Raw genomic sequence first — 12,770 nt, forward strand, 5'->3', positions numbered from 1 at the left:
CTCCACCTTACTCACGAGGACCCCGGCCTCCTCCTCTCGTTCAGTGGCCTGCGTCTGCAACGCCTTGCTGGCAGCACCCTGGGTCGTCTGAATCTCCGAGAGCCTTTTGTTCGTTTCCTGCAGAGAGCTCAGTACCTCAGCCTTGAAATCTGCAAAACAGCGCAGGAGAGCAACTTGTTGCTCCTGGGCCCACTGCTTCCACTCCTCTGGCGCTCCGCCGGCCACCATCTTGGATTCCTTCTCCCGTTTTTTCTGGGGAGCTGCTGCCGTTTTTTCCCCCTTTCCACTCCGAGTTCGAGTCATGAACTGCGGAGAAAGTCGATCAGCACACCTTCTCCCACCGGGAGACGTCGACAAATTTCCGTTTTGGGCTCTAAAAAGAGCCGAAAAGTCAGTTTGAAATGGGAGCTCCCAAATGTGTGGCTTCCTACGTCATCGCTGCCACCGGAACGCATTTCACGTAAAACTTAAAAATTCTCATACATCCCTACCAATCTTGGAGAGCTACCATTTTATTTTGCAGGGATGGAGTGGCATGTTTGTTTCAGGCTGGTACAAAGGTGCAAACCCTGGAACTCCACACGGCCCAAAGTTAAAACCGAAATATGTAGGTTTTATGTTTCACCGAGGTTACTTATTTCTCAAGAACATCATTGTTATACTTGGAACTGTGGTTCAGCACACTGTACTTCCTGTTTCTATCATGCAATTTTAGTTGTCTAGTAAGTATGATTGATGTGGAAAATAGGAAGAGCCACATTTATGCACAAGAAGAATTCTGTCCTCGGGTTGAGTTAAAGCCTTTTCTTGAGGCAGCATATGGGGAGCTTTACTTGATGTGACATCCCTAACCCTGATACTGAGGAGGAGACACACTTTATTACACCACAATGGTATCCCACAAACATCACACCAAACGGAAAAAAACTACCTTGAGAATTAATTTTAACATATTCTCTTCAAAATGAAGATTTCAATTAATAAGTTATGTTTATTTCACAATGTATTCTCATAACAAACAAATACAGAGATGCTATACAGCACCCTTTATTTCCAATGTACACTTTGAGTTAAAATTTAGCTGAAGTGTTTTTGAAAATGCATTGAAAACACACATTGAATATATGAAAGCTAAGTTTTTTACAAGATTGAGATCAAATAAACATAAACAATTAGTTTGCAGTCTAGGTAATGTGTTTTTGTTCCTCCTTGCTTAGCTGGCCTTGTTGACAGCTGTGTAGAGCAGATGAAGCAAACCTATGTACAGTTCAACTTGGATTCACTGAGACCTGGAAAAGTGATCCAAAGGAAAAAGGTAAGCGTGGAGACAAGAAAAGCAGCTAATTTAGCAAACGCGCAGCATTGCCATTCAGGGAAGTGTTTAATGACCCAAGTCCTGCTACAAAAAAAAACGAAGTTGTTGAACTTAACACGTTGAATGATTTATTTTTAAAGATTCTTAATATACTGTTGCTGATTTCTTGGCACATGTCTCTATCTGGTTGAAATATTCACAGCCGATCCAGGTTGCAGAGATTTTTATTCACATTATCCCTGAGGAGATATTCTATTTGCTGAACATCAAAATTCGATGTGCTCCTCATACTAATGTTAAATATGCCTCGTACCATTTTTCCTTTGTGCTTACAAAAAAATCCCTTGTAGCTAATTACTGTAGGTACTTTTTAAAATCCAGTTATCATTTTGCTAACATTGGTGGATTGTGCACGTGTTTTGTTATAAAATAGTAACACTTATTAAAAACAAGTGACTTAATAGTCACTTGTATTTAATGTTTCATCATGATTATTCTCATAGACCGTTCATATGTCTCAACACAGGATGACAGTCTTACTAGAGAGCTGAAAATGGTAATGCAGTTGCTGAGGAATTGCTTATGTCACAATGTCGAATGCAAAGTAAGTATAGTGCCAAAATAATGCATTCATTGGTAAGAGTTCTTAATTACTGTTTGCATAATCGTTCAAACTGCGGTTCCTCTTCTGTCCCCACTTTTCCTGCAGGTTGCAGCATCTGATGCTCATCTTGTGAGTGCAATTTATTCACTTTGGCCCTGGCTTTTAATGGATGACACACTGATGTTGGCAGCTCTGAGACTGTTATGTGTCTACACGGCAAACCTACCGGCATGTGAGTAGAGTTTATGAACTGAGGAAAGCCTGCGGTTTGAACAGCATTTTCATTGCATAAAATATCTGTTAAATACAAGAAAAAGTTATCAAAAATTGTTTGGAATATCAGTAAACTGGGAAGCAAAATAATTAGTTTAAAAATCATTGTTCCACATTACACTTTATCCAAACTTGGTTCCATCATATCTGATGATAATACCTCTCTGAACCAGATGCCCACAAGTGAATCCTTTTTTGGTCACTTGCCACCACTAACAAAGCAAAATAAGAAACTGTTGCGGTCTGTTAACAGTTAAAACGTTGATCAAGATGATAAATATTTAAATTCATATACTTTCTTATTCAAACTCAGCGTTACTATGCCTGTAGAGATTGATAACTTTTCAAAAGAAATACATTTCCCAGCAACTAATGGAAATAACCAAAGGTCAAGATTTCATGTTTTAAGACTTTTACTGTAACAAATAAACTAAAATCAACGTAGGCCAAACCGTACTTTCAAATTTTACTTAATCGGCAACTAATAGACTAAACTGAAAAACTGTACTGTACATTTACATTAATTAATTAAAACAATTGAGGTATGTCTTGCAACTCCTTCGGCTGTGTACCTCACTTGTGGCCAGTAGCAATAGAAGTTAATCCCAGCTTTCCAGAGGCTCACGTCTGCCTCCCATGCTAGGTCAAATCTTTGTGTCGTTCTAAAATCATTCTATCCAGTCTGAGTATTCCAGAGTTGACTTTCATCAGCGGGGTCCCCTCAACCACTCCTTGTTCCTTAAATCTCCATTTGTTCTGTGCTTTTTTCAAGAAGAAAGTCAGCTCTCACTGACATCCTTCTTGGTTGCTAGCACAAAGATGTCTTTCGCTGCTCTTCCCAGCAATAGCTGTTTTTGGCTGTCTTTATTTTTTTTCCCCCTCTCTTTCCTTTTTCTGTGTCAATATGTGAAAAGTGTCATTTGATTTTTAAATCGCCTTTGGATTGGGTTTATTGCTCAATGATAGGCCCATGAGATCTGGTTATCCCTGTGTAGATTGTTTAATATAACCATCATCTCTCTATCCAGAACATTCTCTTTCACCCTAAATTAAAGGAGAGATTTTAAAACTTGAAAATCCAATGTTTGTAGCATTAAGCAAAATTGATTGATTGGACTAAAATGTGCTCTCTAAGTTAAAAAGACTGTATTATCAAATTTGCTGTGTGAACTTATAAAACTTATAAACTGGGCAGCTATGAAAATTCTATTCTCTAATTAGGAGTGGATGTGATGTGGTTTAGCACAGTGTAATGGTCGGATGATGGATGACTAGCTGTTTAATAGAAGATAATTATGTCTGAAGCATTTGAACGTTATTAATTAACCAAATTGTACAAAAAGGACAAATATCATGATGAATCAATATTGTAGACAACTAATCAAAATTCTGAATAAAATGCAAAAGAAACCCCAACTCGTTTCAAAATGCTCTTTTTCCCTCAGCAAATGACTTCCAAGATATTTCAAGTCATTATATTCTGAATGTCGTCAAGCTTTCAAGCTTTTTTATTAAGAGCCTTCTTTGTAAAGGCAGAATTGCAGAAATATGCAAAACCTAAACTTGTGCTTATTATAGCATCTTACACAGCATCAGCATGTTCCTGGAGAATGAGCTGATTCAGTTCAGCATGCTCCATAAACTGAAGGAGTAAAACCATTGGTGATGTCTTCCTTATGACCCGTTCCTGTGCTACAGATATCTTCTCCCCTATCCCCAAAACACATACACACTCACACCACACACATATTATTCTGGCAGTCGCCTTGATTCTTATTCCTCACATCAAGATTGCTCACATCACTTCCGATTATCGTGGGGGGGGCGGTGTGGGCTTCAGTTCTTGGAATTGTTGTAAATGATGTATTTACAAGTTTCTGTTTCTGCTCCAAATTCTTTTCTCTCGCCTCATACTGACTTATTTTTAAAAAACCTAGTCAATGGTTCTTGGTCAGTTTTGTAATCTCGGGCAGCACAGTGGCGCAGTGGGTTAGCCCTGCTGCCTCATGGTGCTGAGGTCCAAGGTTCGATCCTGGCTCTGGGTCACTTGCCGTGTGGAGTTTGCACATTCTCCCCGTGTTTGCGTGGATTTCGCTCCCACAATCCAAAGATGTGCAGGTTAGGTGGATTGGCTACGCTAAATTACCCCTTAATTGGAAAAAATGAATTGGGTACTCTAAATTTATAAAAAAAAGTTTTGTAATCTAGTTGAAGCCCTTAAACGCAAACACAGGAAATGATTAGATATCCACACGCAGCAGATAGGAGGCCATTTCTCGACTGCAGGAATTCGCAAACTGTTTTCAAGAATGTTTGACGAGCTGGAGCTATTTAAATCCTCAAATCAGTTTAGATATCCTAAGAGATAGTTGAAACCGGTATAGCTCCTACAGTAATGAAATGAAAATGAACTGAAATTCGCTTATTGTCACGAGTAGGCTTCAATGAAGTTACTGTGAAAAGCCCCTAGTCACCACACACCGGCGCCTGTTCGGGGAGGCTGTTACAGGAATCGAACCGTGCTGCTGGCCTGCCTTGGTCTGCTTTCAAAGCCAGCGATTTAGCCCAGTGTGCTAAGGAATAAAAGAGGAAAAGATTGGATGGAAAATTTATTTACAAAATAATTTAGCATTTAGATTGAGGAATTAGACAACAGGGTTTCTATTGTTGCCTATATGTTAATTTTTTACATCCGTCGTCTGATGTACTGATTCACTTCATAGTTTAAAGACAAAACAAGATTGATGTTATGAAGCTCTATAGTTTTCAAAGAAAGAGGGAGAGAGCGTGTTCTTATGCAATTGGGTATTTTAAATTTATAAAAAATATATATATCTATACCCGGGTTCAATTCTAGCCGTGGGTGAGTCCGTGTTGAGTTTGTACATTCTCCCCGTGTCTGCATGGGTTTCCTCTGGGTGCTCCGTTTTTCTCCCACTGCCCAAAGATGTGCAGGTCAGGTGGATTGGCCATGCCACATTGCCCCAGTGCCTTGGGATGTGCAGATTAAGTGGGGTTACGAGGTTGCAAGGGATAGGCTTGAGCCTGGTTAGGGTGTTCTTTCAGAGGGTCGGTGCAGACTCGATGGGCCGAATGGTCTGCTGCATCGATGTTTATAGCATGGAAAAAGACCCATCAGCCCAACTTGTCCATGCCGCCCAGTTTCTATCACTAAGCTTGTCCCAGTTGCCCGCATTTGGCCCATATCCCTCTGAACCCACCCTGCCCATGTAACTGTCTAACTGCTTTTTAAAAGACAAAATTGTACCCGCCTCTACTACTGCCTCTGGCAGCCCGTTCCAGATGCTCACCTCTGCCGTCTTTTGAATCTCTTCCTTCTCACCTTAAACCTATGCCCTCTAGTTCTAGACTCCTCTACCTTTGGGAAAAGTTGTCGACCATCTGCTTTATCTATGCCCCTCCTTATTTTATAGACCTCTATAAGATCCCCCCTAAGTCTCCTACACTACAGGGATTCTATGACTTCCCTCACCCTGTTGCCGAGAGTGCCACATGTTCACCACTGTATCGGTAGAAGCTTTTGAATTCCCTTCAGCCCTGTCAACATATAGGCAGCATATTTTCTGGATACAAAAATATTCTGTCTTGAAGCTGTACTCATGGAACCGCTTTTACATCTTTTCAAAATATGACACAGTCGCTACATGTTGTTATCCTAATAAGCTGCTTGCAGTGCTTTACGCCATTAAAAGTGCCACATAAATGCAAGTTGCTGTTGTAATTGCCTCAAAGTCTAGGTAAGCTTTTGGTTACATCCCCAGGGTTAATATTCTGAGTGGGGATAAAGCAGTTCAGAATGGCAGAAGATGTTACACAAGGATCAATGCTGGGACCACTGCCAACCACTATAACTCTTGCCCTGAGTTTCAAAGCTGTGGGTTCAAATGCCACTTTTTTAGATCAGACAATATACAAAACTTTGTATATTGCTTGTTTAGGTAAACATAAAGGATCCCATAGCACCTTTTCAAAAAAGACAGAGTTAGTCTTGTGTCTTCCTTTGGGTAACACCACTAAAGTAAGTGTCTCTAATCTTATTTCTTCCTGTAAGATCTCGCAGTGTGAAAATTCACCACCATATTTTCTCATATAATAGAGGCTGTCTTTCCAAAATAATTTAATTAAATATTTCTACGGCACTCCAGGCTAGTGAGCAGGCAATTTCAGCCCCTCTTGTCACAACACAAGTGAATTAACCAGTAATTCCTATAAAAATACCCGTAGACTTTGGTCCTTGGCTGCCCAATAATTACAGTCTTCCGGATGTGGAAGGGGAGGGAAGAATTGGGGCTATATATAAGTGGCTGGGGGAGCAGGGAGATGAGCAAGTGGTAAAGATCAAGGAGAAATGAGAAGTGGAGTTCGTAATGGAGATCAATTGGGGAGTATGGAGTGAGGCACTGCGAAGGGTAAACGTAACCTCCTGTTGTGCAAGGATGAGCCTGATACAGTTCAAGGTGGTGCACAGGGTGCATATGACTTGAGCGAGAATGAGTGGGTTCTTTCAGGTGGGTAGCAGATGAGTTTGAGAGGTGTGGGCAGGGGCCAGTGAATCATGCGCACGTGTTTTGGGATTGTGAAAAATTGGGAAGATTCTGGGTGGGAGTGTTTGTGGTCTTAGCCAGGATAGTGGAGGAGGGAGTGGACCCGGACCTTTTGGTGGCGATATTTGGGGTTTCAGAGAAGCTGGAGCTCATGGAGAGGAGGAAGGCCGATGTCATGGCCTTTGCCTCTCTGATTGCACGGCGACAAATTTTGCTGGAGTGGCGGTCGGCATTGCCACCGGGGGTAGCAGCATGGTTGGGTGACCTGTACGACTACCTGCGGTTAGAGATGATAAAGTATGAGTGAAGGGGCTCAGCAGGGGAGTTCAGAAAAAGGTGGGGGATGTTTGTGACCGTGTTTGAGGAGCTGTTCATCGCAGGGGGGTGGGGGGGGGGGGGGGGGGGTGAAAAAGGAGGAAAATCTGTACAAACTGTATAGTTGATTGTAGGGAAGAATGTTTCCCGGGGTGTTTATTTGCTGTAACCTACTTTGATACAAATTTGAATAAAATGCGTTTTTTTTAAATCCATCATTCTTGTGTGTTCTCATTGGTGGCCACATTTTAAGAAATCAGGAGATGATTCCCCAGTTACTTAGTCGCAAAACATCCATCCTCTGACCTGCTGTTGGAGCTGTTAGTTTTCTGCTGCAGAGTTAATATAATTTAAGCTCTCTCAATCGTTGTATGCCAACCCTGTTTGATTTGGCACTTTGATGCAGTAGTCTCTATGGAAACTCAAGTTTATAACTCAGGCCCAGTCTCATTCTGTTCAGGAAGCTTATCTGCCATATTTTATCTGGGGCTATGAAGTCAAAGTGGAATGTCATTTGCAGAAAATTGGTCACTATGGGGTATTAATTTGACTTGGCCAGTAGCCCAAAACAAACAAATTGGATTTTCATTGTCAGTGCTTTGTTGCATTCTTTTTGGGTTGTGATTCATTTGTTTCATGATTACAGTGACGATGATGTGAAATTACTTTAGTGTTCTAAATGTGCGGACTGGAACATCTGGCATCTGGATCGTGGGTTTGTTCATCAGTTGCAAAAAGTTGCAACAACTTAATTGCAATTTGCGATCCACCATGATGGTGCTTGCACGAAAGTTTGAGAACACAGACCAATAGATTCAAAAGCAGCTTCTTCCCCGCTGTTCCCAGACTTGTCAATGGCCCTATTATGGACTCAACAGGTCTTTTTCTCTACAGTTGTAGAACTACATTCTGCATGCTGCACCCTATGTTTATGTATTTATATTGTGTATTTATCGTATCTTCTATGTTTTCATTTATGGAGCGATCTGCCTGGACTATGCAGAACAATACTTTTCACTGTACCTCGGTACATGTGACAATAAATCTAAATCTATTCTAAAAGCAGTCCCACAAGCTTATGCTGTACTTATTATGACAAATAACCAATAAACCAGTTTGTAACAAGGATACAGAGCTCCTGAGTGTACTCAGCTTATAATGTTATTGAATTTCTGTATGTTTCACATCTTTGTTACACACTCCTATGTATTGATAATTCTACATGTTAAGTTTTCGTTAACGAATTTCTTTATTGGGATGATTTTCTTTTGTAATGTAATTCATTATAATAAGCATAATATCGGAACTGTTGGTATATTTAGTCAGCATATATTTCATTTTAGTTGACCCGTGCCATATTCATATATATTCTATCTAGAATTAAAGACTAAAGTCTTGCCCATTTTTCTAAATTGATATTTTTTAGCGTGTGTTTCTCTGTGCTGTGGAAATGGAGCACCACTTGTTTCCCATTCTGCTCAAAGAGGCCTGGCCGGTAATTCTCTGATGCATATGATCATGAAGCAAGCTTTGCAGAAGACACACGACAACAGTACCATTCAACAAATGGCATTTGCTGTCCTCTCCAACTTGGTCATATCCCATGAATGTAAAGGCGTGTTGCAGAAGGTCAGTAGCACATAGTAAATAAAGTTACTGGTATAACCTAGCAGCTACTTCTGCGAGTCCTGAAGTACCTCCAATTATTTTTTTTTAAACGGAAGCAGTTATATTTGGTAGAATCAGATGTTCAGAGATGCTCTTGTAGGTATATGGTAAAACAATATCAAAATTGGGTGGAATATAGAATGTTTATGGAGGTAGAAAAGGGAAATTAAAGGGCTAAAATGGAATGTAAAGAAAGGCCATCAGATAATATAAAAGGTATAGAGCTTTTATAAACCTAGAAGTATATAAAAATATACCATTCAGGTATCAAGGAGGATTGTTGACTAATGTAGTGGTGCTTTGCTGTCTCACGTCAGTATTAGGACATTTGCTCATTTCATGCTTCCGATCTTTATTGTAGAGCAATTTCTTGAATAACTTCCTTGCCCTGCCATTACCAAAGACAGCAGGAAAACCCTTAAGTATTTTGACCATGCTTTGGTTGAAGCTATTGCTGAATATGTCTTTTGGAGATGAGGGGCAGCAGATGATTCTGAAGATAAACGGGAGTCTGGAGCTTTTGACAACAATGTCCCAGCACAAACACAAGAACAATCAGCCCACTGCGCTGCTCGTGCTTCATAATATTTGCTTCAATCCTGCTAATAAGCCAAAGATTCTAGCGGATGGTAAGTAACTTCAAACTTTCCACTTTTTCCTTAGTATCTGATTTTACTGGTTTGTGAATGGATTAATAGTAACGAAATTGCTTTCAAACCTGCTGAAAATTAATTGATTGCCCTTGGTTTTATTGTTGAAGTGGTGGTTTATGAATGCAACTTCTTTTTGTGGGGTTAGTTCGCTTTAAGAACTTCTGCCACACTTTGGGCATCACACCTCCATGTCTCAAAAAAAGGTGTTAGTTTTTTTGCAGAAACTAAAAATTTACAAACCTGTGCAATGTGCAAACTTCCCATACCAAACAGAAAATAAACTCTGACTTAAGGACCTATTTAGAGCACTTCCCTTCGGAGACTAACTGGATAATGACCTTAAAAGAAGTGAACCAGACTTTTGAACAACCATGAAGACAATCCATCAGCAAGGCTCCATGTTCCAACAAAGCTAAACTCGAGTTGAAGAACAGCCCTTCATCTTTCGACTGAACATATTTCAGCTTTGTGGATCTAACATTAAGTTCAACAATTTTAGATCCTAACCTCTGCCACATTTCCTTCACGTTTCTTTGCTTCCTGCCTCTCTTTCCTTCACTTTTTGTTTTTGGCTGCCATTCACAACTTCCTTGAGGCACGTCTTTTTTATCTGATCCCATTGTCATGTCCATTGGCCTTGCACCAGGAAAGGTTTTGTCATTCAGTCTCCCCTGTCCTCCACCCATTCACAAACCTTTATGTCACCAGACCCCCTTTCACCTACTCACAGGCTCGAAACATTGGGTGCGATTTAACAGAAATGAAACAGCCCCGTGTAGGGCGCTTTGCGTCGGGTATTTCAAACGACCATGCTAGTAAATGGAATTCTGATTCATTTCCGGGCCTTGGTCAGGGACGATTCACCGAGGCCGCACTTAGTCCCAGTTCTAGTCTCCAAAAGGTCGGTGCACCATTTTTAAATGATGTTCCAATCTCCGAACCCCCCGCGCACCCCCAAGCACAGCTTCCGGGACAATCGCTCTCGCTCTCGCTCTCTCTCTCTTTCCCCACCCCCCCCACGCTACCTCATAAGGGCAGGGCAAGATACCACCTTGGCACTGCGAGTCTGGCAGTGCCCCTGCCAACACCACCTGGCCACCCTGGCAGTTCTCTTGTGGCATTGCCTGGGTGGCATCGAATGCCAGGCATGTCAGGCCGGTTGGCATCATGGGTGCCAGAGTGCCAAGCTGCCTAGAGCTAGACCACTTGGGGGGGGGGGGGGGGGGGGCTGACTGCCTGGGAGACTCCTCGAGTGCCCGTATGCCTCCACGTTGGTGGATGGAGACTAGTGCTAAACAGAACTCGCTCAGGGTCTCCGAAGCCCAGACATTAGCGCCTTGGGTAACTCCAGCGTGAACATATTCAAGTGAGCCTGACTGCATACTTGAATATGCAAATCTGGATCCTGCCCATTGTGGGCGGGATCCAGATCGCAATGCCTCGTGAGATCTGACGAGATCTCGCGAGACATAACACTAGCCTCATGGTGTCCCGAATCAGTTATGACAAGGCTGGTAGCTCGCAGCCATTAACTCTGTTTCTCTATTCACTGATCCTGCCAGACCTGCAGAGTTTTTCCAGCATTTTCTGTTTCTGTTTCAGATATCCAGCATCTATAGTATTTTGCTTTTATAATCTTAGGTTGCAACTCCAATCTTCCACGATCTGGAGAGTGGCGATCTGAGCCAGTGAGGTCTTGCCTTTAAATTTCATAAGCGTTACACATCCCTGGCGTTGCAGACTCTTTATTGATTTTCCCGTGCCCTCTTTACTTCCTCGGAACCATCAGGACTGTCAACTCTGTTACTCTCTACACTGACCTCCTGAGTATTGCTCAGCATCCACAATATTTTGCTTTGGATTTTTAATAATGCACTTTTATAATCACTAATAATTAACTATATTTGTTTGCCTTGAACCTTCTGTGCTTGGTAGAGTTTTACATTTCAGAGATTAGGACGCTAATAATTGTGAAGTGACAATTTTATTACCCCCACGTGCTAAATGGGATAGATTTGCAATAGATCTCCATCTCAAAACTGCGTATCCATGATGCTGCCAATAACAGCAGCTAGAATTGTATTCAACTACAGCCTGTAACCTCATGACCCAGCATATCCCTCACTCCAACATTAACTTAAAGCTATGGGATTTAACCTGGTTTAACACACAATATGGAAGAACATCTCAGGAGTAGCACCAATCATGCCCTAAAACCGAGATGCCAACCTGGTGAAGATAGAACACTAGACTGCATGCATGCTGAACAGTAGAAATGTGCTGTAGACTGATGCACTATCAATTACTACCTATGGGTCTTGCCATACTACCGCTAATCCATAATGTGGAGATGCCAGCGTTGGACTGGGCTGAGCACAGTATGAAGTCTGACAACACCAGGTTAAAGTTCAACAGGTTTGTTTCAAACACGAGCTTTCGGAGCACTGCTCCTTCCTCGGGTGAATGTCACCTGAGGAATCATTCACCTGAGGAAGGAGCAGTGCTCCGAAAGCTCGTGTTTGAAACAAACCTGTTGGACTTTAACCTGGTGTTGCCAGACTTCTTACTGTGCTCACCTCTAATCCAGTTAGTGGTGACTACCACATAGACATAACTAATGGTCCCACAAAACAAGGATCAGAGCTGAGCCCTGCTAATTCTGCCATATCCAGCCATGAAATATGGTGGATAATTTTATAGCTAACTACAATCATATCTTCAATGTGGGGGCAACCTTCTCATCAGTGCAAAAAGTCAAGGCTTAAGCCTTTGCAACCACCTTCAGCGTAAAGTACCAAATTAATGATCCATCTCAGCCGCTCCAGAGGTTCTACCTTCACCAATAGGTCTTTGCCAATTTGATTCACTGCACAAAATATGAAATCACAGAGTGCAGGAGGTACAGCAAAGACTCTGGACCCCCAACAGCATCCCAACTGTGTAGTGTTAAAGATTTATGATTCAGAAACAACTATACCTCTCGCTAAACTGTTCCAGTACATCTACATGACACTAAATATATCAAAAATGCATATGTTGGCTCTAGTTGTTCCCAGACAGATGACCATAAATCAGGAAGACAGTATTACAATCCCTAAGGGGATCCTTCTGCCAAAATAACCAAATTTACCGAATCACCCCCAAATGAAGAAATTATCGGACAAGATTTTACTTTTTGTAACTTTAACATGGTTCCGAATCAATACAAGTTAAATATGAATTTGTCAGTACAAATTATAAATTACACATGAACTAGCAGATGCAACAAAGACTTTCTCATGGAGGTAGTAGGCCGTGCACCCTGTCTGTATGGTCTCAGTTTCAGCGCTTCCAAGCAGAATCTCCGTTCCTGTCCTTCCAGGACTTAGCTAGTTATC

At 41.5% G+C, this 12,770-nt stretch overlaps 1 protein-coding gene across 3 annotated transcripts in view; it reads left to right on the top strand.

Annotated features, from left to right (window-relative positions):
* The window catches only part of rttn (rotatin), a 229,033-nt gene that overhangs the window by 207,257 nt on the left and 9,006 nt on the right, over positions 1-12,770 (top strand). For all 3 annotated transcript variants that reach the window (XM_038810072.1, XM_038810073.1, XM_038810074.1), the window contains exons 42-46: positions 1,218-1,315; positions 1,842-1,919; positions 2,025-2,151; positions 8,499-8,701; positions 9,102-9,369. In XM_038810072.1, coding sequence (XP_038666000.1) covers positions 1,218-1,315; positions 1,842-1,919; positions 2,025-2,151; positions 8,499-8,701; positions 9,102-9,369 — 774 coding nt within the window. The remainder of the gene's footprint in view (positions 1-1,217; positions 1,316-1,841; positions 1,920-2,024; positions 2,152-8,498; positions 8,702-9,101; positions 9,370-12,770) is intronic.

Source organism: Scyliorhinus canicula, chromosome 10 (genome assembly GCF_902713615.1).
Source record: "Scyliorhinus canicula chromosome 10, sScyCan1.1, whole genome shotgun sequence".
Taxonomy (NCBI): domain Eukaryota; kingdom Metazoa; phylum Chordata; class Chondrichthyes; order Carcharhiniformes; family Scyliorhinidae; genus Scyliorhinus; species Scyliorhinus canicula.